The following is a 25,525-nucleotide window of genomic DNA, read 5'->3' on the forward strand; positions in this document are numbered from 1 at the left end:
CTTGGAAGGCCATAGGCCTAATGAATGGGACGAATAATACTAATGAAATACAGTATATTAGAGGGGCAAATTGATGCTCACATATGTGTCACTGCCACATTAGGCTTGTTCAGACGTACTAGACTTAATTAAAGGCTGCTTGACCTTAAATATTAATCACATTAATCTGTTGAGGTTTAGTTTCCACATGCAGCTGTTGAACGACCACATTAAAAGGGAGTGGAGAAGACAGGCAATCTTTAAAACAGGAGAGCACCACTGACCAAACAAAACTTGATTAAATACAACTATACTTTGGCTTCAGAAAATAAGAGATACGTGTTTTTGTTTTGTTTTTTCATTTTAAAATGTGAAGTTCCTTGTGTCGGCCTGTCCACACTGCTGTCTGTCAGATGTAACTGGCTGGCTGTTCTAGCCCTGGAGAAAGCAGGATTTGAGGAGTACATGAAACTTCACTACACAGGTAGGTAGCCATATTTAAAATGATTTCAACAGATGCAGGTTATTTTGTTGTTGCTTGAACTACTGTGGCTTTATAAAATTTAGATTTTGTATGATGAACATAAATAATGAACACATTTGTAAAGAAGCCCAGGTAAACATGGAATAGAATTTAATGTGTTTGTGTAATGTGTTTAATGTTGTAAAAAAATTCTCAGTATTTTCACACGTGGAATGGTACAGTTCTATAGCTTATACTTGTAGTGGTCTTCTTTTTTTTTTTTTTTTTTTTTAAGAATTACAAACTAATAATGAAAATTAAATAATAATAATAATGATAATAATAATAGTAATAATTAAAAAACAAGAAACCAAAACAAACAAAACAGATTTTTTTTTATTGATTTTATTTTAAAAGCCTCTAAATAGAGATTTAAAAGCCTGAAGATTAAAAATGGAAAATTGATCATTTGTTTTTATTCCTAATAAGTCCGTTAGTTAAAATGGGGTTTGGTGTAAATAAACGCAGTGTCTAATGGTCCTGTGTAGGTGTGGTTGGTGGTTGCTCGCTGCGCCCCCTGCCGGTGATGGGCGGCGCCGCCTCCTCCCTCCCTCCTGCCTCTGTAGAGTCACGTGACATCAGCGGCAAGAAGCTGCAAACGGCGCTGACTCGGAGCCTCATCATCATCATCATCACCACCACCACCACCGCCACTACCGCCGCCACAGCCACCGCAGCGGCAGCGGAGAGAACCGACCGAGCCACCGGGTCTTTGCCGATTCGAGGAGCCGAGCCGCGGGCGCCATGGCGGGCCCCCGTTAAAACGAGCCCCGCATTTATCCTCTTTGTTCTCCCTCGACGCCTCGCAGTCTTTACGCGCCTCCGCCGAGGAGGGGCCGCCGAGGAGAAGCTCTCCCTTACCGAGCGGCGGCGGAGGAGGAGGAGGAGGAGGAGGAGGAGGCAGGAGGAGCAGCAGCAGCAGCGGCGGTAGCGGCGGAGGAGGAGGAGGAGGCAGTTGAACCGGGGAGGTGTTTTCTAAGGTACAAGCCGAATGGCGGACCGTGAGGCGTCGCCGATACCGTTGGAGATCCGAGCCCGGCTGGCGGAGCTGGAGCTGGAGCTGTCAGAGGGTGAGTACACCTCCTCTTCTCCTCCTCCTCTTCCTCTTTCCCCTCGTTATCCCCATCCCGTTATCTCACCACCACCATCATCATCATCATCACCACCATCCACACCGGGAGCCTTCCTACCTACTAACGGAATCTAAGCGTTCATTCCTGCGGCCCCCTCCTCCTCCTCCTCCTCCTCCCCCTCTCCTCTCGTCCCCCTCCTGCTCCTCCCATCCAGATGTTTGTCAGGCAGGGACCGGCCCGGGCTGCTCCGTGTAGCCGGGAGAGGATGCGTGCAGAGCGGGAACGGGACTGCGGGTTCGGCCGCTGCTCTTTGTCTCGGCTGCGGTGCTGTTTATAACGGGATAAAAACGGCCAACCGGGCCCCGTCCGCCGGTGCTGGAGCTGAAAAACAGCCGGTTGTTTGACCTTGAGATGTTGACACAATCATACCTGTGTGTGCGTGTGTGTGTGCGTGAATGTGTGCGTGTGTGTGTGATCGGGTTTAATAATAGCATCGCGATGCAACGCTGCGTGACAGAGCAGCACAGAGGGGCAGTTGGGCTTTTGATGCCCGCGATCTCAGCCTCCTGCCTCTGTGTTTTCGGGCCTGCAGAGCAGCTGAGGATGGGGAGGATCAGGATGCTTGGGAATATTTTCCTCCTCCTCCTTCTCCTCTTCCTTCCTCTTCTCTCTTTTTACACACAGATGCAGCAAACACTCACCCTCTCTCTCTCTCTATCTCTCTCTCTATGGGCCATTGAATCTCAATCACAGCAATCCACCCTGCTGTTACTTCAATACATCTCAAACAGGAACAGGGCATATTTCTGCCTTATATAATGGGGATGGCATATTTTATTCATACAGGCCTTGGAAGGCCTACATTGTGAGGGAGGAAGCCTAGATTCATGTTGGATGCGAGCCACCTTGTTGCCTCAAATGTCCATTTGTTGTGGATAACGTGGTAGATACACACACACTCACACACATTTGCGTGGTTGCAAGTGTGTGACAGCAGACTTGGGTTAATTACGTTGCTTTGCAGTAAAACCCAGATTGAGTGCAGTTGAAGGTTTTTTTTTTTTCCCTTTGTTGTTTTTTACTCTGTCACTTTGTCGGAGCTGCAGTGAAACTTGTAACCTGCAGCTGAAAATGCTGTCACAGGCTCCTCAGGGTGATGCAGAATAGATGCCGTGAATTCTGGGGCACATGCAGAATAATTCAGCATTAAAAAAAGAAAAAAGAAAGAAGGAAAAAAAGGCTTCAGTTGTATTTATCGCTTCAGACCAATCAGGGAATCTGCAGCTTTTAAAAAACCCTAAAACATCAGTCCTGCTCTTTGAAATCTCCGAAAGCAGTCGACACATCAAACTGTCCCGTTCCCCTCTGATCAGCCTCATCATTCATAAAAGCCTTTATTTTCTCCCACTGCAGTGACACACACACACACACACACACACACACACACACACACACACACACACACTGAGGTAAAAGTGTGGCAGCTGCAGGCCCATTGGAGCTCCTGTTCCAGCCGAGGGTGTTTATCAGAGCAGAACCTGCTGCTGGCAGATGTTATTAACGATGGAAACGGCGAGAGGAAGTTGAAACGTCATGGACGGCGTGAAACACTTCAAACACTCAGGTGTGTGTGTGTTTGTGAATGTGTGTGTGTACTCAGAGGACTGACAGGGTTGTTGGTGGATCATAGCAGGATGAAGATTGACAGGCCTCCTGGTCGTGTGATGGATGTGTGTGTGTGTGTGTGTGTTGTTGTGTGTCTGTCACTGGTGCTCATCGAGACGGAGGGTGAGAAAGTGTCTGCTGTTGATTTTGCGTAGCAATCATTTAGAGAGAGTACGGCTTTGGGCCCGTGTGTGTGTGTGTGTGTGGTCATTACAAAATAAGAGCGTGGTGTGCTGCAGAGCGTGGTGAGTAAATGGATGGCATCTTTTCAAAGAGGCTTAAAAATCAGAAAGGAGGGGAAAACACGCTGTAAATTAATCTTCATGTTTCATTTTTAATCCAAAAATGCTAAAAAAAATCTTCCAAAATGTGAATATTTGTCAGTTTTCTTCTTTTTATTTTTTTGGATTTGAGGACTTAACCTTGGAAAACAGATCTGCAGATTCATTACATTGCAGTCACATCCTCATATTTCATCACTTCAAGCTTACGCACTTTTGCTGACGAGATGCCCAGTTGAGATTGAGACATTTAAAGCGTCTGAACATTTAAATCCAGAGAATCCAGAATGTCAGGAACAGCTTTTAAAGGGGAGACGCAGTAAATTGTCACATCCGAGACGCTTAAAACATAGAATGTTGTTCATGAATCATCACATTGCTGCATTCCTGATTTTTTTTTTTTTTTTTTTAATTTTTCTTTTTTTTTTTTACATGAATGATGACTTGAAAACATGCAAAATGAAGAACGCAGGTGTTGGCCTTCGTTTCAAGGAAATCCAGATGCTCAGACACAGATGTGAGACAGAAAGTGTCTGAGAAAACATCTCACATAGAAGCTGAAATCAGAGAATGTTTGTGTCTTTTTACTTGACGTATGATGGATTAATCCCCAGTTAAGTAACTAATCACTTGATTAAATACATATCAAGTCTTTTGCTTGAAGAAGAGGAGACTTTCTTCTAGAAAACTGCTGCTGGTGAAGAAGTTTCCATGAAAACATCTGCTCCCAGATTACTGAGTAAATCACCGTTGGTAAAAAGCCATGTAATGAACCTCAGGCAACAGTTTTCTGTCACATTTGACGGGTGGTGCTGGTGGATGGAACTTCTTCGTCTTCGAGGAGATGATCCAGAGCTCCACCTGTTTATTAGATAAACCCACCAATCGGCTGAGCCCTCTCAAGATAAGCCCCCGCCCCCCTGCTCCCTCTCTCAGTGTCGACCAAATCTCATCATCTCTGCCATATTGCTGTGACCTCCAGGCATTAAGGCGCTGGTATTGAGCGTTTTGGAGCATTTAGCCGGTGTTTGATGCAGCGTGACTTGCAGATGGACGAGGAGAGCTGTGGATGGACTTGTTGGATGTCAGCAGCTGTAAACATCGCTGGTTCAGGAGCCACAAACTCCAGTGCTGAGAGATCCAGCAGACACCAAAGTAGGGCCCAACCCGTATGGATATTTTGGGCCCAATGCCGAAGTTATGGAATGAAAAATTCCGATAACTGTTTTGGCCGATTAATTTTTCACATTAGAAAAAAAGCTTAAAACCAAGAGCTGATTTTGATCCCTTAAAGAGGAACTATGCAGACATTTTAGCTTCACTATGCTACATTTTTACCTTAAAGGACAATTCCAGGCGAATTCAACTCAGGGGTGTATTTTCATATCATTTTAGGTCTAAAAGAATGAATCTGAAGATTTTCAGTTTAATCGCTCCTGTTTTGCGGTAGTTGCGTCTGTCCGCGCATCGCCACGGCAGCAATGAATGGGAGTGGATGTAAGTTCCGCTGTTTAGGCTGTTTCCAGCCCTCAAAGCCGCAATTTTTTTCCACAGACAGCATCAGATGGCTACTCAAACATGCACCGAGAAGTTTATTTACTTCAAGCAAGCCGACATGTTTGTAGAACTAGATCTAATTCAAAGTCTCCCGGAGTCTCGCGCGAGACCCAGTTGCCGTGCTCGGTGTGTTCAGGAGCAGTGGGAAAAGCTACCGTTTGTGTCATAAACACAGGAATATCAACTCTTTACTTGCTTCAAGTAAAAAAAACTTCTCGGCGCATCTTTGAGTAGCCATCTGACGCTGTATGTGGAAAAAAATGTACACTTCAAGCAAGTGAAGAGTTGATATTCCTGTGTTTATGACACAAGCGGTAGCTCCAACTGCACCTGAATACACCAGCACTGCAACTTCGGGCTCGCGCGAGACTCCGGGAGACTTTGAATTAGATCTAGTTTTACAAACATGTCGGCTTGCTTGAAGTAAATAAACTTCTCGGTGCATGTTTGAGTAGCCATCTGATGCTGTCTGTGGAAAAAAAATGCGGCTTTGAGGGCTGGAAACAGCCTAAACAGCGGAACTTACATCCACTCCCATTCATTGCTGCCGTGGCGATGCACGGACAGACGCAACTACCGCAAAACAGGAGCGATTAAACTGAAAATCTTCAGATTCATTCTTTTAGACCTAAAATGATATGAAAATACACCCCTGAGTTGAATTCGCCTGGAATTGTCCTTTAATTAAACAGCTACGGAGTAGTTGTGATGGTTAAATCAATGACTTGTAACTTGTTCCAGGGAGAATGGAGGCTCTCTGCCTTCCACTAGCGTCTCTTGACTGAAAACCAACCTTGTAAGATCAGAGCCTCCGACCCGGTGTCCCAGCTCTCGTCTCTGCGACGCAAACGTGTCCTGTAATCTCTTGTTTATGACAGAAAAGACTACACAATTATACACATCGTAACAACGTATATGATATATAACGTTATCCACCGCTCCATGGATTGCTTTCTCGCCGGCTTCGTTGTTAACAAATGCACATGGCCGAAAGGAGGGTTAGCAAAACAGAGGAAAAGTGACCGGTATATCCCCTTTTTTATGTTACAAGGATTTAAATTGAAGGCAGTAACATCATAAGCCCCTTTAACATTTAGCTTAAAAGAAATCAAAGGTGAACTATACAAGTCCGGTGGCTTTTTCGTCGTTTCGGTGCTTTTTGTCTCCATGGAGCTCCCCTGTGCATTTGTTTTCAACAAAGCCAGCGAGAAGGCAATCCATGGAGCGATGTCGGTAACGTTAACAAAAGATTGCGGATTACCGGGCGTGTTTGTGTCGTAGTGCCGTGAAGCAGTCCATGCGAGACGAGAGCTGGGACACGGGGTCGGAGGCTCTGATCTCACAAGGTTAAAAGAGACGCTAGGAGGAAGGCAGAGAGCCTTCATTCTCCCTGGAACAAGTCATTTAACCATCACAATTACTCCAAAGCTGTTTAATTAAGGTACAAATCTTGCGTAGCTCCTCTTCTACACCAAATTATCCTTTATAGTCTCATACGCTGAAGCGGTGCCCGGTGTTTGTGTGTTTAATGTCCTCTGGAGATGTTGTTGCAGGTTGTTTGTGCTGGAGCAGGCTTTGTGTGGTGCTGCGGGACGAGCCCAAGGTGTTAAATGTGGAACTGTGTGACCGGGAGGAACAAAGAGACACTGGTAGAAGATGAGGGAATGTCCACGCATGCATATTTTATCAACAAAGTGCTGCTCAGGTGTGAATCTGTCGGCACATCTTCTCCTCTCGTAAATATTTCATGTCACCATATCAAAGCTTTTTGAGCCAGCCGAGGGGGGGGCGTGGTCGTCTCCAAATTCTTGCAGATTTCTATATTTCCTGTCATAAGAGCAGCTCTGCTTTCTGAATGTGTACATATGGGCATGTGTGGCCCGGAGCGGTGCATTTCAGGTCAGTGTAGCCACGTTTCTCTCCATCTGCAATGCTTCACACTGCAGAAACTGCCACCAATTAACAGGGATTTTCATTAATTATCTATGAGTAATCACTTGATCTTGATCAAACTTAATGAGTGAAACCTTGAAGCTGCTGAGGAGCGACGCTCCGCACATGAATCCCCAGTTATCCTTTATCAGTGATATTATCTCAGGCCTGCAGAGCTCTGATAGCACTGAGGGTTGACTGTATGGATTGTATATTGACTGTATACTGCCTAATGTTACTATGGAGTATTCATTCAGTAAGGATCCACTGGCTGCTGCTGCTTAGACATCAGTCCTGATTATGAATCTACTGAGGCCAGTTTTAATCTGGAAAACAAATCTTAAAGAGTTAATTGCTAAATTGATTAGTCAATCAGAAGAAAATGAATTAACAACAGTTCTCCGTGTTTATTGTTTTCGTCATTCACCAGTCACATTCTCTGGTTCCAGCTGTGAGGACCTGCTGCTTCCTGTTTTATATCTCTTGAACAATCAGACAGCATTTGAAGAAGAGCTACACTACAAGATAAAAGGTCAGGGCTCCAGACGAACTTTTGTTTTTTACTACAGAGCACCCTAACTTCAAATTTTAGGAGCACAAGCAGAAAACGTAGGGAAGTAAATCGACTTTCAAACAGGAAAATATTCACATTTTCTTTTCATTCATGATCCTCACACACATTGGCCTGCATGCCACCTGTAATGACAGATTCCAGAAACAGTTTTTCCATCAGACAAAGTGTCCATTAGAGAGAAATCAGCACATTTGTAGAATCTGTTTCATGAGTTCAAGATCTTTCCAGTATATTTAAGCTTCAAAAGTGAAACTATTCTATTTAGATGTACCCGTATTTAAACTGGTGGATGTCATCGTCAGACTCAACACTCTGGTATCTGGTAGAGACTTCATTTGACAGATTGAAACTGGACTTCAAATAGACATTGAAATGTTCCTAGATGGGCTCACTGATGATGAAAATAAAATATTAGTTGCAGAGCAGAGCTACTGGAAAATATCTGGTGAGTCCAGCCCGCTGGAGGTTGGAGCCGTCTTATTGAGGAGTGGTTTAGATGATGGAGTAACATGATGATGAACGAACGCCATAAACCTCATAAACCTCCGCTCATTAAAGGAGGTTTTAGAAACTATAAATTCAACCTTGATGCTGCTGCTTTATGGAAATGGTTGTGATCTGGTCAGAAGGTAACACTGACACCAGAGACTGAAACAAGAACCTTGATAGTCTCCTCATATCTGAAGATTTAATGCTTTAGTTGCTCATATAGTTCAGTTTTAGTTTGAACAGTTTCCTGACCAGATGATGAATCAGGAAGTCACTTGGCAGATAAATGAAAATGAAAATAATCTTTTGTCTTGCAGCCAGAGTTGTCATTCCCCAGTGTTCTGCCCTCTGTGAAAGATGTTGGTCAGAACCAGACAAGTAGGTTTGATTCCCGCCCAATGATCAGTGATTGTGCTAAATCCGACTGAATGCAGCTACTGAACAAATGCCGCGCGGCTTCCGGTTTTCAAATCGGAAGCGGACCAGTGACAGCTGAGCAAGTGGCACGGCGTTGGCGTGTTCCGAAAACACAGCAGCTGTCAGTCATTTGTCAGCGCAGCCTGTTTGAGATGACGTCTCGTCTCCAGCCGACGCCTGTTGAGCTCCATCAGACCACAATGAGCGGAACCGGGCTGTGGGCCGTGGGCCGGGCCCGTGGGCGTCCTGCATCATCAGGCCGCTCGCACAGGAGGAAACATGAAGAAAAGGCTGAGGGACTGGAAATCAGTAGTTAATGATGAAGAAATCCTTGACATGCTGTAGTTTTAATGACCACAGAACACAGATTTATCTCAGATCATCCACAGGGACATGTTTTATATCTGCTAACATATGAAAGCACCAGTTTCATTTTGACTTACAGCGCAGAACAAAGATGAAACGAGGCGGCAGGAGGCAACTGGATGACGACTGCTGGTTGTTTTTTTAAGGAGCAACTCTCCAGAGACATCGCAAACAAGCTTTCACCAAACATGCTAATTAGTCCAGTTGACAATCATAATCAGACATTTTCAGTTCTTCTTGCCTTAAACATGTCACCAAATATTTATTACAAGACCAAAGAATCCAATATTCTTTCCTCAACTTACAAAACTAACTCCAATTTTGATCTTTTTGAAATCTTTTAGGATATTGTGTTTTTTTTCTTCGTCTTAAAATGAGTAAAGCTGTAAGATTGGATTATCCCTGGCCTTTTAGAGTCATAGGAAATGAAGGAGAAGTGTTTGGCTGCACAGACTGCAGCAGGAAAACAGGAATTGCAGCATCACTCAATGTTCTCCTCCACTGCAGCTCCTCCACCCTTCACAGCCCCAATAATCAATACAAACAGTAAAGTCGGATTGTCACAGGGCGCAGGGGTCAGAGAGCCAATTAGAGTAGAGATCCAACAGGAAAAGCTCCGTGCCATAAAGATCTTTAAAAGCTAACGAGGCTATTTTATATCCTTTATAAGACTATAGGCTGTTCACAGGCATTGTTAGGAACCTGCTGAGGGAAAGTCTGACCTTTGTCCTTTCAAACTACAACTTAGGCTGCGTTGGAGACAACTTGGATCTTTCCGACCTCCTACTTGAAAAAGTGCAATTGAACCACACCGTCAACGGTAACACATCAATTAAAATGCATTCAAAATATCATCCAAAATACATTGAAACTTTCTTTTAAAGGGATAGTTCACCCTAGAATGATATTTCGCTCATTATCTACTCACCCTCATGTTGACTAAGGGCTGGAAGAATTCTCAGAGTCCACCGTCCCTTCTCTGAGTTACAGGGGGTCTCAGCGTAGCAGTGCATGTCCATATAACGGTTGCAAAGGGACACCAGAGCTCTTCGTAAAAAAACACACACAAAAAAAACATCCAAATACCTCCATGATGCTCGTATGTAATGTCCGTCTTGTGCTGAAGCCCCAAATTGCGTAATTGTCCCGAAAAAAATTTAATAAGTCCACATTCCAAGCATGTTTGTAGCGGAAGCTTCTCGAAGCTCCTCTTCCTGGTCCGTCCAAATCTCGCGTGATTTGCGCCGCCGTCAGTGCGGTTACTGCGAATCACGCGAGATTTGGACGGACCAGGAAGAGGAGCTTCGAGAAGCTTCCGCTACAAACAAGCTTAAAATATAGACTTATTTAATTTTTTTCGGGACAATTACGCAATTTGGGGCTTCAGCACAAGACGGACATTACATACGAGCATCATGGAGGTATTTGGATGTTTTTTTGTGTGTGTTTTTTTACGAAGAGCTCTGGTGTCCCTTTGCAACCGTTATATGGACATGCACTGCTACGCCAAGACCCCCTGTAACTCAGAGAAGGGACGGTGGACTCTGAGAATTCTTCCAGCCCTTAGTCAACATGAGGGTGAGTAGATAATGAGCGAAATATCATTCTAGGGTGAACTATCCCTTTAAAAAAAAAAGAAGAAAAAAAAGAAAAATTTTAATGCCTTTGAATGCATGAGTTTATCCCGGTCCACCATGTTTTTGGTTATTTTGGCGTGGTGCGTCTCGAACTTTGATCTCTGAACTTTGAACTCTTGAGTTTTCAACTGGGAGATTCCGAGTTGCGAGATCATGTCTCGAACGCAGCATTTGGTCCTGATGATGCAGTAGGAAAAAATCAGTTTGAAAGTCCAGCCAATGGGGAAACTCAAGCAATTGGCCGTCCAGCCAATAGTTTAACTTCATCACTCAGTCACTGACTTTAGTGAGGTGTTACTTACAGATTTCCATGGACTTGATACAATATGCAGGTCAAGAGCATGTAAAGTTGGCAGATTAAATATCAATATGTTACCGTCAATAAATGTTTATTTAAAAAATCCAAGCAAACTCTGACATTATACTGACTGCAACAGTCAGTGAATGGACCAGAAAACTACTCTTACTCTCTCCTGTTCTCATGACAACTTATAATAAGAGCTACAGCCAGTCTGTACAAAACCAAAATTCATTTAATTAACATCAAATACAATATACCATACACCATTGTGAAGCTTGATACAGAACGTGTAGTTTTTTTTTGCTGTATGTCTCACAGTCCTGACGGTGACGACACTGAGAACAAACAAAGTGAAGATGTCAGTGTCAAGCTCAGGATTCTCCTCCTCCTTGTGTGTGTGTTTGTGTTTAACCTTTTAATTAGATAGTGAGGAGTGGGAGCGACGCTGAGCTGAGGTGTCACTCGTGCTGCAGCAGTGAATGGATCAGACGTGGGGCTGAACACTGGCTCTAATTCTGGTAATTGATAAACTGTGAGTGTCACTTAAAGAGAGAAAACACCACGTTCACTTTGTTCAGACTCACAGCGGCAGACTGCTGCTGGTAGGACTGCAACAGGATCATTCTAATATTGATTCATTACTGAATGTTATTATTATTACGTATTTATCAGTGTTTTTCAGGCTTTTTATGCTTTTATTTTGACAGGACAGCTGGAGAGACAGAAAATGGGGAGAGCTATATAGTATATATAGCTTTATAGCTAGCTGTAAACAGTATATTGCTATATAGCTAGATGTATATATCGCAATATACATAGCGATATACAGTATACATATATTGCTATATGTACTGTAAATAGCTATATATAAAGCTGTGTGTGTGCGTATATACAATATATCCTACTAATTAAGAATAATGATATATTGGCAAATTATCGGAGAATCAAACTGACAAAAATATTAAAATACAGAGAATGTAAGAGGAAAGGAAGAAACAGAACTGTTGAGTTATAATATGAAAATGACCTTTTTAAAAAAAAAAAAAAAATTAACCTTTATTTAACCAGGCGAGCAAATTAAAGCTTCAGTTGGTAACAATTATTCAGTCATATTTGCTGGAACTGTCACTATAATCTGATGGTCAGACATTAAATGAGTAATTTAGGACAAAATCCAACTCCTCTGGCTCCACCTACAGCCTGTAATCGTATTTGCCAAAATCCACCGCGCCCGACGATTCTCCACCAGTCAGGTAGAGGGAGCAGGAGGAGCAGCCAATCGCCGCTCCTACACGTCGTGCTATGGATACGGTACATCTTTTTTTTTTTTTTTTTTTTCTCTGTGGGTGCGTTCATGGCTACTTTGTGTGTGTCTGTGTGTGTGTGGGGCGCTTGGCAGAGGTTCATAAAGGGACCTGACGGAGTATTGTCTTGAAATTTCCGACCAAGTCGCGGAGTTTACTTTCACTTTCGTCAACTTACCAACTGGAGCTTTAAGAACAAAATTATTGACCAAATTTGTCATTCATATATTTTCTCAACTCACCTACAGTAGTTGCTCTAACAGGCGATCACACCTGGAGGTCCTTCAGTATTACGTAGAGCTGCAGTGGTTTGGTCATAACTCAGTCGATGACCAGACCAGCAGTCAGCAGCTCCCACAGCCCAGGACGCTGTACTCTACTTTCACTGGTGGCATCTTAACCCACTGAACCACCAGGACGCCCCGCATCTCTGCTCTCTGTGCCGCTGTGGACGTGACACTTGGCTGCAACTGCAACTGTGTGTGTGTGTGTTTGTGTGTGTGTGTGTGTGTGTGTGGCCCCTGGCTCTGCTGAGGACACATGCGTCGCAGAGCCAGTGGACGCTCTGCGGTCCACACGGGTCCCTGCATGTGAATGTGACAGCCCAAGGTCCCAACGCATGACGCAGACTAGGCCTGGGACGATAATCAATAAATCAATTAATCGCACGATAAATGAAAATGAACTCGATAGTTTTTCCGGCCTCGATAAATCGCCATGTGCATGCGCACATATTTGTTTTCCTGGTCTCTGGCCTCCAATCAGGCTGGATGACAAGAGGCTTCACTCTGCATCGGTCTCAGCACCTGGGCCGTTTGTTTTGCAGAATGAAAGCAGTGAACCCTCTTCTCAGTCATCCAGGATCTTTGTTTCCCAGAATGCATTTCTCAGCAACCGGCAGCGCTAGCTGTAAAGCTAAGCAGCTAAAAGCTATTTTACGTAATTCTTGCTGCCGCGCTGTTAACACGTCACTTTTTAAAGTTTTAATATTTTTTCATGCGAGAAAGTCACAGTTTAGAGCCCCAGTCTGTGGTCAGTTTATCCACATATCGCCTGTTAGGAGATTTCCTCGACGTTTGTGGAGCTAATGTGGTAGCAGCGAGCAGCAGGAGCGGGGCTTCCCACAGTCTGCAGCCGTCTGTCTGCAGCAGCTCACGGCCGGTCACCTCCGTCATTGGGGGAGAAAACGACTAAGAAAACTTGTCAGCAGGTTTTTAGAGGTTTACCGCCGGCTGGTTTAATACTTTATAGGAGATAAATGCTGGTCTCATTGATGAAATCTTACATCTGTGGAAGTCACATTAGTTTGTATAAATGAAAAGTGGAGCTCCAGGTGTATAACGTTATTGGACAGAAGAGCTGCACTGCACTGTGGATTATTTTTTGTTTAGCCTATTTTATTTATTTAGGATAGTAGCTATATAAGTTCTTGTCATTCCAATTACAATGGTTAAAAAAAAATACTCATGAGAAATAAAAGGTTATCGCATTTAAAAGGGTCTGCTTGCATTATTATGAAATATTATTATTATATTAGTGGTTAATTTGTTTCCCAAAAAATGTGTCAATAATATCGTTTATCGTCAATAATTTGTTGGACAATATATCGTCCAGCTAAATTTATTATCGTCCCAGGCCTAACGCAGACTTCAGTCCTCTGTCGCTGCGTGTGTGTGTGTGTGCAGTGAGCACGCCTGCTGGAGGTAGATTTGGTTACCATGGTGGCTTTGTGGGTGGACTGGCTGTTTAGGATGATGTGATAAGAAGAAGAGACAGATAGATAGATAGATAGATAGATAGAGAGAGAGAGAGAGAGAGAGAGAGAGAGAGACAGAGAGAGGGAGAGAGAGGGAGAGAGAGAGAGAGATGATACAGTAGATAGATAGACAGGTGGATGGATGGGTGGATGGGTGGATGGATGGATGGATGGATGGATGGATGGATGGATGGATGGATGGATGGATGGATGGATAGATAGATAGATAGATAGATAGATAGATAGATAGATAGATAGATAGATAACAGAGTGAGTTACCAGTGTTTAGCAGGCAGTAAAAGGACAGATTGGGGGTTTGAATGGGAGGTGCAGGTCATTCTGGGAAATGTAGGAAATGACTAACCAGTCACCAAATGGTGTGATCGTCTCTCTGAAGCTGCAGACCTCAGATCTGTATAACACAAACTGAGCACAAGTTTGAATGTTCCACAGATTGACATCAGGGAGCAGAGCCTCCTCAGCGTTAGATGTTAGCTGGACGTGTCCTGTAGGGAAACACATGATGAGTGGTGTGTTGTCGCTGCAGTGACATCACAGGTTTGCGGTGAAGCTGCCAGAACGACTTTACAGAGAGTTTTGTTCCTCGGCGGCGCTGAGAGCTCAGACCGCTCAGCGGGCGGAAAAACTCCAATCTGCAGTCAGGGCCGCTATCGATCCTCTCTCAGCTGTGTGCCGTTAAAACAGCCCGGTGTCAGGCAGCGGAGAGGAGAGGGAGCAGGGAGCAGGGAGAGCCGGGGAAGTGATGAGTGAACACACACAGGCTGCTATCACACACACACACACCGACCGACGCCGCTTCGCAGACACAAACATACGCCCCGGCCCTGGCAGGTATCGTCAGCCCCCCGTCTCATATCTGACGCTCCAAATCCAAGATGGCTGTCTCAGGCCCTTCTCCAGAAGAACCGTTGCTAGGCAACTCCCTCCCTGCTCTGCTGCGCTTCGAGTGGAAGATGGCGTCTCCCCACAGACCGTGTGTGTGTGAGAGAGAGAGAGAGGGGGAAGAATGTTGTTATGCTGCGGTTGATCTGAGAAAAGGCCTCACTCAGATATCACACACACACACACACACACACACACACACACACACACACATGCAGTTGAGCAGCACAGATGAACAGATTGGACCCAGATGTTTTGGCCGTTCTCCATATTCAGATTGTGAAATGCAGAGTCTCTCCCTCTCTCTCTGTGTCTCGCTCTGTTTTCAAAGGGTGTGTGTGTGTGTGTGTGTGTGTGTGTGTGTGAGTGTGTGTATGTGTATGTGTGTGTGCGTGTTTGTGCGCGTGTGCCAACTGCTGCATCTGTCCACGGCCGTACAGGTGGATGACACGTTTGAACACAGCTCCTGATGCTGATGCTCTAAAGACGGGAGACCACGGTAACTATAGAAACGTGCACAGAACACGTCGCTAAGTCGGCGTCTAAGGTTTTTCCACTGCAGGGAACAGGAAGCTGTGAGGAGGAAGTGGGATAGTGGGATCCCCTACCTGGGGAGGCCGAGGCCGCTCCACCCCCACACCAGTCTAAAGGTGCAGTGCGCTGGTGTCAAGCATTTTGCAGCTGCGAACAACAAAGTCCCTGCGACGCTGCAGTGTGTGCTGCTGGGTGGGATGGTGGGGGGAGTGGGGGGAGACGCCACCGGCCTGTGGAAAATAAATTGGTAACAGAGCGAACCCAGAGGAGTTTGGTGATTTGTGAACTTGATCTGTCGTCCAGACTCTTCCCCAGGAATATATTAATGTTGAGGAATTTGACAAAAAAAAAAAAAAAATGTTTTCGTCTGGAGGAAGTGAGTGGTTTTTTGGAAAGTGGTCGTGGATTTACTGCTTTTCCAGTGTGGAATCTGAAAAGTGTCAATATTTGTTTGCAGTCGTAATTTGTTTCCGAAGCATAGCTGCATATGTGTCTCCAAGGCGTTTGTGTTCCCCCTTATTCTTGTGGCAGAAGCAGTGGCAGAAATAAATCAGCTGTTTTTTTGCCATCTAGGTTTAGAGGATGTTAAATATGTTTGTATATAAGGACTTTTCAGTAGCAGGTAGAGTGATGATAGTAGATAGGCTATATCCTATACTATATCCTACACATCCAGCCACTGGTTCCCGCATCACCTTGATGTCACAATTAACCGCAGTCACTTTCAAAAAAACAAAAGATAATGCCAGAACCATGAGCGCAACTCGCATGGAACAAAAATAAAGTGTGTAACTTTGTTTTTGTTCCATGCAAGTTGCAGAACAGAGACACGCCCAAGTGGTGACGTTTGGCAGAGGAAGACTTATTTGGTATAGATGACAATTAATGACTTTAATATTTCAATAATAAGTCATATATTAATAGATTAATATGAGCAATTATTTAAATTAATTGACAAATTATGTGTGTATATAATTAGTAATGTAATTAGCCTATAATTGAACTATTTACACATCCATAGTGATAATCGTGATACTTGGCATACTGTGATTACTGCTCTGACAATAATCGATTCGTACCAAGAAAATCTGTAATTGTGACATCCATAGAACACACACTCCAGTTCATCTTGTTTCAGTCCCACACACACCGCCCTGCAGCACCGAGCGTGGATGAATACGCTGCTGAAAATAGTCCCCAACAAACACATTAGTGGACGGTGTCCAACACAGACACATGAACCATCATTGTTACATGACATTGAGTTGTTTTCAAAGTGTGTGTGACCAGTCCTCACTCTTCCTCCACCTCTGGATGTGATTTGTTCGAGTTAAACAAATAAATCTCAACCAGTGATTAGTGAACTGGGGCGAGCCGGGTTAACGGCACTTAATTGGGGACAAACGGGGAGCGATTAGCTCATATTAGCCCTGCTGTGAGGACCCTGGGGTTCTGTGATTGACAGGAGGTGGCGGTGGTGTTGAGAGGCAGGCATCAGTGGTTGCCAAGGAGATGAACTCCCCTCCCCCCACCCAAGGGGATTGTAATGAGCTCCTTCTTGGCTGCGTGTCCACACTGACCGCTGTCGGTCCGTCCACTCGTCCTCAGACTTTGTGGGACTGATGTAAAACAAAAGTAACACAGCTATGAGACAGAGTTATACAAGTCTCTGTCTGGTTGGTCAACGACTGGGTGGTCACAGGAGTTATTTGAAGAGCAGGAGGGTTAGCGTTCACAACAATAGTAAGAACAGAAAGCCACGTGTTCATAAACACAGCAGATGATCAACAGGGGGGTTTGTGTTGCTCCTGGTTGAACTGGATTTACCTACTTGACTCTGTAATGATGTGAAAGTTCCTGTAAAAGCCAAACAAACATGGAGGTGTTACTACCATGTGTTTCCCAGCGTTGGTCAGAACTCACCATTCAACTTCATTCATAAACATGGGATCTTCTCCATCCCAGATGACTGGACTTACGTATATCTGTGGGACCTCAGCTGGGTGTGGCCAAAAGCCAATTTTTGATTGGCTAACGTTGCTGTGACATCACCGGTATTCACCAGCTGGAACAACAGTGTCTGACTGACCCATAATATACAGCAAGAGACAGAGTGGTTGAAGTGTTTATACTTGTTTATACATAGATGGCCACACAGACCGTCCCTTCAATCTCCCTGTGACAACTCTGTTTGTCTTATACCACAGAGGTAACACAAACACACCTGTCACTGGAGACAGAGATTTGGTCACATTTGGTCTTCCAGGTTTTCTTTGAGTGGACAACTCTCTCCTCTTTTACTGGTTTACTCGTTTATAGCTGTTTCTTGAAACGAGGAGGCACCAATAGTGACTGGTTAGTTGTGACATCACAAAGTTACAGACGTCCTCACGGCTGGTTTTAAAGGGGACATATTATGGAAATGCCACTTTTTGAAGGCTCTATGGGTGTTTGTCTTGGCATTCAGTCTGCAAAATGTGAGTATTGATAAAAAAATCTGTAGTTTGCAGGCTCCCTAGGTTGAAATCCATGTGGTTTTACGAGCTGTTCCCTCAGATGTTTTCGAATTTGCATAATACCACCCCTGCCTGGTGGGGCAGGGCAAGCAGTGGCTGATTTGCATTTAAAGGGACAGACACTGAAGACTTTCTGAACAGGGCTGTTTTGAGCAGATGGAAAGAGCTGTGATGTTTGATCCTTTGGGTATTTTGACCAAAGCATGTCTCAGACATGTCTGTAAGACACCTGGGAACGTTTTTAATTTGTGGAAAAGGGGGCAGAAAATGTCTCCTTTAATGCTCAGTTTCTGAATACAGGATGTGTGTGTTTGTGTTTCTCTGTGGACTGAGGCTTTGATACTTTCACAGTATTGATAGAGAACCTTCATAATCAAAGAGGACATGGCCATCCACCTTTACACATACTGTAGGACCTTTAAATAGGGTTGACAACAAGAAGGTTCCTCCCATTGTCCAGAGTGGTGTGAGTGTGAATGTGAGTAGTTGTTGGTCTCTATATGTTGGCCCTGTGATAGACTGGTGATCTGTCCAGGATGAAGCCCGCTCTCACCTACTATACTGACAGCTTGGATAACCACCCCCCCCCCCCCCCTCCCTCCCCTCCTCCCTCCCTCCCTCCCCATCACCTCATAAGGATGTTGTCTTGCTAATGTATGGATGGGATCACGTTACATTGAAAGACTCTTCATGCATACAGCTGGGTAACTTGATGTAAATATTATTCTTTTCTTTGTTTTTCTTCATTTCCACCTTTCCTCATCTCATTCGTACATTTCTGTTGTTTAAGTTCAGTTTTACATTTTTTTTAATATCTTTAATTGACAGTCAAAACAGAGACAGTTGGGAGAGACAGAAGAGGTTGGGCGACTCAACCGGAGGCCGATCCGATCCACTCGTGTGGTGTTTACACAAACGAGGCGCCACCACCTTCCTTAAAGCAAACCTGATGACAGAATGGGCCCAGGCAGCCGCCGCTGGCTCTCTCACTCTCTATTTATCTCTGTCTGTTTGCAGGGGACATCACTCAGAAGGGTTATGAGAAGAAGAGGTCCAAGCTGATCAGGGCATATGTCCCACATGCTGGAGGTAATTTAGCAACCTCTGACCCGCCCCCTCCTCCACACACATACACACACCCACCGTCAGCTAAAGTACTCCCATATCAGCACCAGAGCATCGACCTGGGATCATGACAAATACAGTTGCGATGATACTGTACTCTCCTCTATCGATTCAGCCCTCAGCCGCCGCCATTAGTGAATGTAGGTTAAGACTCCCTAGAGCTCAGCTTGGGCCTGCTCCTCTGTATCTGTATCTGAACGCGCTGTAGTCGCTGCAGTCGCTCGCCGCCTCCACACACACACACACACACACACACACACACACATTAAGGTACGCCGGCCCCCGCAAGGCCTCGCTGCTGCTAAAACACACACACATCCATCATGCAATCTGGTGTATCCTTATCATTTACAGCACCACAGGGGACGCAGCTTCAGTAGCAAACGGGTCACGGGATACTGAGAGATGTTCTGTCACAGCAGCAAATGCAGATACCACCTTATTATAATTTCATTTGAGTTGTTTCGTTATCGTTTTGTTCTGTAAAGTCAGAAAAATGTCATTTTTCTGCCAAATCAAATCATCTCCATGTTTGTTTTTTCTTTTCATGCACTTGCGTATCTACTGCTTTTGTCAAACGTGGGTGTATATATGTGTGTATGTGTGTGTGTGTGTGTGTGTGTGTGTCTATATATATGTGTGTGCGCGCGTCTGTCCGCCTGCCTGTCTGCTTGCCTCTGTAGGTATGGAGGGGCCCATGTCTCACCGGGCCCCGCTGGGCCCTCCCTCTGCGGCCCGTTTCCACCGGCGGAGAACCTCCGGCACCAGAGACGAGCGCTACAGATCAGGTACGGATACACGTATGTCATTCAACAGTGGGAATATTCAATAAAGAGAGGAGGGCAACACAGTTAATATCAAAATAGTCACAGCATTGTTGTACTGTATTATAAACGTTGTGTTGCAACAGAGACATATAAATCATATTCTTCAGACAGAAGGGGACATGTTTGTTTAGTACAAAAGACCAACCAAAATCATCATTTTCACATTTCTTCGGGTGAGAATCATTCCAACTGAAATCACAATTACAGTTGAATTATTTACCAAAATTAGGGTAAATAGACTCCACCCCCCTTAAAATAAAAAAGTGGGACAAAGACAATTATTATGTGGAACAAGGCGCTGTATCACTCTGCCTATTGGTGCAGCTGATAGGTGGAGTGATACAATGCGTCGTGCAGCCTGCCTGTGCGGAGGAATACTAAATGATTTGATTAGTTCCAGATAATTTGCTGTTTTTCTGACAAATTGATGCACATAAAGTATACAGCCTACATTTAAACAGATGAATTATTTTGAGATGGGACTTCTTGTAGGCAGCGAAAATACTCACAGCTGTTTATCTCTGTCCAGCACTATGAGCTGGTTTGGCTGACTGGAGGAGAGCAGAGAGCTGTCTACTGCAGATATTATACTGAGGGACTATTTGTACCTCATACAACCACACTTAAAAAAAAAAACTCAACTATCCCTTTAAATGTTGAGAGATTGTGTAATCTATCTAAGTTTTAAAGAATAAACAGATTTCAGTAATACTGGAGCTTCCATGTTTGGAAGCTCCACTATGACCTGGACAAATGAGAATATGCACAGGCTGGAGCTTCCATCCTCTAAATGCATAAATTAATGAATAAATATAAATATGTACAGTAGAGGTGTAACATTCTTGGCAGAGAAGACAGAAACTCTGGTTTCACTCAGCTGTAACGACTTTAACATTCTTCGTTGTAGCTGTTGCATCTATTTTACTTTGTTGTTGCCTCCATCATTAAAGATTCATTGGGTTTCCAAAAACAGTAAGTAGGGACAGATGAAGAGGGTGACAGGCTAACCTGCGCTTCACCTGTGTGCGCTGATTGACTGACACGATGACATCGCACCTCCATGATAAAACATCAGTTATAAAAAACAAACAAACCTAGAGCTAATTAAAATGTGGGAAACAGGACAGGAGAAGAAGGTTCTGTGCGTTACACCTGCTCACTCCAACCAAAATGTGTTTCCTTCACATGGTCACTTCTTGTTTTCCTCCTGGAGGATGAGCAGCAGCTGATGAAGCTGCTCGCTGCAGGAGGATGTGTGGCCGTCTGGATGTTTGTGTCACTGAATGATTTTTTCCCACAGGTCTGATGGCTTTAATGCCAGTTTACCAGTACTGACAGATCCCCAACAGCTGAGGCTGAGGAGGCCGAATGAGATTTAACATGTTTCAGTGAAAAGAAACCGAGGTGAAAGACTGAATCACCAAATAAAGACCAGCCGGCTGTTTGATAACTAGAGAGTGAATTACAAAGACAACAGAAAAGAATCACGTAGTTTGCAGCAGTGTTCAATTTTCAATCAGTCTTTATTATCCCCAAGGGGCAATTTTCTGTGCTACAAGTGGTCAACACAAATACTGTACAGAACATACAGCAACACACAAAAACACAATGATAAAAAAAATATAACAACTAAATAAGTACTCAGACAGTGGGACACACAGGCAGATTAAAATCCAAATTTAATCAGTAAATGTCACCTCTAATCACAAATGTTTATTATATTCTAAGTGCTGCTTGTAAGAAGCCATTATGAGGAAGTGGTTAAAACTAGAAAAAGCTATGGTGGATGAGTGGAATGACTTCATTTATGACATTTTTAAGATTTAAAGAATTACCTTTGCCATAAGACTACAACATGATGAGTTTTTGAAAAGATGGATTATGTATGTCACACCGGTATGACCATCTTTTATGTATCTAATGCTAAGTTTAATTGAACCTTTTGTTCTCCTTTTTAACCCTTTTGTAAAGGTTTTTTAGTTTCATAAAGGTGCAGCCCGGCATTTTTGTTGTAGGGAGGGTTTAGTTCTTATTTTGTATTTTATAGATTTCATCTCTTATATTATGGCGGAAGGACCAGTCATTCATCTCTGTACTATTTATGGAATCCAAAATATACTGCTGTTTGGTTCAATTGTAATTCACAGATGAATGGATGAGAATGGTGATTTGTTGTTAATTAACATGTGAACCATGAAAAATTATAATGAAAAGAGATTAAAAATAAAAAATTTCAAAAGGGGGAAAGTGGATTTCACTCTCTGTTGATGTGAGCTGAGTCTCCACTGGGACTAGTCACTACTAGTCACTGTCATTTACTCCTAACTGGACTGATATTTAGCTGCTGTTGTTCATTACCACTTATCTGCAGCATGTTGCACTTGATAAACTGATATCGAGCTGCTTCACAGTGATCACAGGAGACTTCAAATCCAATCAGATCCAAACAGAAACACACAAATTCAGTAAATCAGTGACCTCAGCCAGGAAAATCTCCTCCTCTACTGTACCTCCTCTCCCTCCCTCACTCCCTCTCTCTCTCTGTCCGTCAGACGTCCACACCGAGGCCGTGCAGGCCGTGCTGGCTCGACACGTGGAGAGGAAGGTGGCCGTGCCCATGCCGTCCAAAAGACGCTCTCTGGTGGTGCAGACCTCCATGGATGCTTACACGCCTCCAGGTGACGACACACGCACAAAAACACTCAAAACAAAACATAGACACACAGACACACGACATCAACTGTTCACCAGGCTCTGCAGCGGATCACGTGACCTGCTGAGTGTCGCTGCAGCGATGCAGCAGGATCATGAAGTCAGAGAGAAAATGAGAGAATCCACAGTCTCTGTATTTTCCCTTTGACATTGAAATAATTGTACGATTAAAAAAAAAAAAAAAAAAAGCTTGGAAAGAGAAAAACACACACAGCACGCTCGCACTGTGGTTATCTCTGCTGAACTGGGTTGTACTAAGCCTAAAATTTGACCCTGGAGAGGCCGCCCTGTGCCCAGACGGGATTATGTTGTAACGACATGTCTCTGCTCCTCAGACATTTCGGTTTCCGACAGAGAAACTCAACTCTTTTCAGCGAAAAGAAAAACTGCCAATGCGCACATTTTCTGAGGCGTGAGGCGACAGATTTACAGTAAAAACAAACCACAGACAGCTGATGTGCTGCGGCTGAAAAACACCCCGAGTGTTCCTCAAAAGTTTTTCCTGCTGCACTCGGTGACCACCAGAACTTGGCCGACGGGGGTCGACCTTTACCTCAGATATGAGCTCATTAGATGGAACGTAATCGGAGCTGATACCATCGCTTAGATGTTGATGGAATTTTAATGAAGGGAATGTAATAACTTTTGTTCGACGCTAATTTGCGTTTTAACCTCGGAGGGGATCCTTAAGCGAACCTGACGTCTCCTCCGAAGGCTGATGAATCTGCCCGTTGTGTTAGTTAACCTTAACATTTGTGCTCACCTTGATGTTTACCGCCTCCCTCCCTCTCTGCCTTCACACCATTAGCTCTTATTTAAAGGAGCATTTCCAGTCGCTGTGCTTCTTCTCCCTCGTGCAGCCTGAGGCCACTTTGGGCTAAATTGGTTCTTGTGGCTGTTCCACGTTAGCTGACTAATTATTGACATTTTGGGGTCTGTGAGAGGCTGCTGCCTCTGCCACTTAAAGGTCACGAGGAGCGGTGAATCCTGGTCCGCTGCCGTGCTTTGAAGCCCCGTCTGACGGAGCCGAGGCGGTTAAAGGAAAGCCTCGGGTTCAGACGGTGTTTGTTATTACCAGGCTCAGATGTGGAGCCACAGTCACAGTGGGCTCAGGGATTTTTTTTGATTGAATGGGACGTTGAAGCTCTGTGGGGATTATAAAGGGAGGTTTAACTATGATAATGTAGTGTTATTGTTCTCTTTATGTAATAGTGTTTACTGACCCGAGCTAGCGCAGCATTTACCGTCACCACGTGGCCAAAAGAGTGTGGACACGCCAGGATAATATCCGTAAATACAAACAAGCCACATGAGCATCAGTCAGGTCCAGTGTTGGTGGATGAGGCCTGGATCAGAGTCTCTGCTCCGGTGCCAGTTCTGGTGTTGGGTGTGGTGACGCCCAGCGCTCCATGCAGGCCTGTTCGGTCCCCCTGTGGAGCTGGATGTCATGTAAAAAATAGGAACAGAGAAAACACACACTACTGTCACACATCTAAAGTATCATTTTCTCAACTTATATAAACATATTGGTCAGAAGTGTCAGAGGCTGTCTAACCAACATGGCCCATAATGAGCCATATGTCACAGTTTACAGCCTCAGATCAGAAGTTAAACGTAAAGATGTGTTTCTGTGTGTGCACTCTCTCAGGGCTGAGGGTGTCAATCTACTTATGGCTTCATTATAATACACTGAAAATGTTACTGTTTATTATTTGAATTAATTTTTAATATGCCTTGCTGTTACACATCTCTTTTGGAGCTCTGTAAAATCTTCAAAGTTAACTGGTAATCAACTGTTCATTATCATTATTATTATTATTATTATTAAAATATATGTACTATTCTAGTATATTACTACAATATTACAGCATAAAACCATTTTCCATATTTGGAAATTGTCAAAAGACATGAGCTTTTTATTAAAGGCACCATGTGTCATGAAGTTGTGTATGTTACAAAACATATTGATGCAGCCGATCTGAAGCTAAGTGACTAAATCCATGCGTTTAGCTTAGCTTAGCATAAAGCTAAAGGAAAAAAAATTACCTCACACATTGAATTCAGCTCGTTTAAATTGGACAACAATCAAAGTGTGAAATGAGAAGTGGCTGCGTCAGGGAGGTTGAGGCATCAAACTTCTCAAACTATGAGAAAGAAAGTCAGTGTGGTTCCACAAAGTGTTGAACTATTCCTTTATTGTTGTATTCTATAATGTTGACGCATGTTTTTAAGTCTCTAACTGACTGTGTTGATGTTGTTGAAGCTTTTCTCTCAACAAATAACGGCGGTCACTGACTCTCACTAGGCCTGTCCCCCCTGTGCTCAGACTCGTCGTCGGGCTCAGAGGAGGAGGCGGGGCCGGGCGACGACATGTCGGGCATGGAGCACTGGATGAGCCGCCCTTCCCAGTTAGGCCCCGCCCACCTGGGCTCCACCTCCTCCTCGTCCTCGTCAACGCAGAGCGGAGGCAGCGGCAACGCCGGGCGGCTGGCCGACTCCCTGGCGCACACGCACATCTCGCACCTGGCGCACACACACCTGGCGCACACGCACCTGGGCCAGTCGCACCACCAGCAGAGCCACCTGTCCCAGTCGCACCACGGTGAGTGTTCAGTCCTGAGAGGAGTGTGTTAATTAAAGTGCTTAAGTACAGTAGACACAAGTTTACAGCTGCATATTTACCTGTTAAGGGCCCTCAGGAAAAAATGTGCTTTGTCCCCTATTGACCCCCTCACCACCCACCGCCCTCTCATGAGGTACAGAGCAGATTAAACACAGCAACAGACCCAAGTATCTGCAAGCTAATTATTTTATCAACACAACTTTATTGAGAACACAATATGATTTAGAATAGTTAACTTAGTTCATTCTTGATCAGCAGGTAAGAAAACATCACAGGGTTTGTTTATTAGCCGCCCTGGAGCTTTTTATGTCTAACATTGTCTCATCAGATGTGTTTATAAACCAGCATGAATGAGAGGTGGTGAAAACAGAAAAACAGGAACTAATGGAAAAAAGACCAATTTGTACAACTGGTCCACAGAGTCTATGTGT

The 25,525-nt window shown here is 44.2% G+C and overlaps 1 protein-coding gene across 4 annotated transcripts in view; it reads left to right on the plus strand.

Annotated features, from left to right (window-relative positions):
• The first annotated feature begins 1,055 nt into the window (after window positions 1-1,055).
• Window positions 1,056-25,525, plus strand: part of LOC146966777 (disco-interacting protein 2 homolog C-like) — a 67,113-nt gene continuing 42,643 nt past the window's right edge. Inside the window, exons 1-5 of one of the 4 annotated variants that reach the window (XM_085763857.1) lie at window positions 1,056-1,572; window positions 18,825-18,896; window positions 19,616-19,720; window positions 22,312-22,437; window positions 24,798-25,073. In XM_085763857.1, coding sequence (XP_085619983.1) covers window positions 1,494-1,572; window positions 18,825-18,896; window positions 19,616-19,720; window positions 22,312-22,437; window positions 24,798-25,073 — 658 coding nt within the window. In that variant the 5' untranslated portion in view covers window positions 1,056-1,493. Of the gene's footprint in view, window positions 1,573-18,824; window positions 18,897-19,615; window positions 19,721-22,311; window positions 22,438-24,776; window positions 25,074-25,525 lie in introns of all 4 variants that reach the window. The other 3 variants (XM_085763856.1, XM_085763858.1, XM_085763860.1) reach the window with 3 other exon arrangements.

Source organism: Trachurus japonicus, chromosome 20, assembly GCF_045865225.1.
Source record: "Trachurus japonicus isolate A0001 chromosome 20, Traja_1.0".
NCBI classification, from domain to species: domain Eukaryota; kingdom Metazoa; phylum Chordata; class Actinopteri; order Carangiformes; family Carangidae; genus Trachurus; species Trachurus japonicus.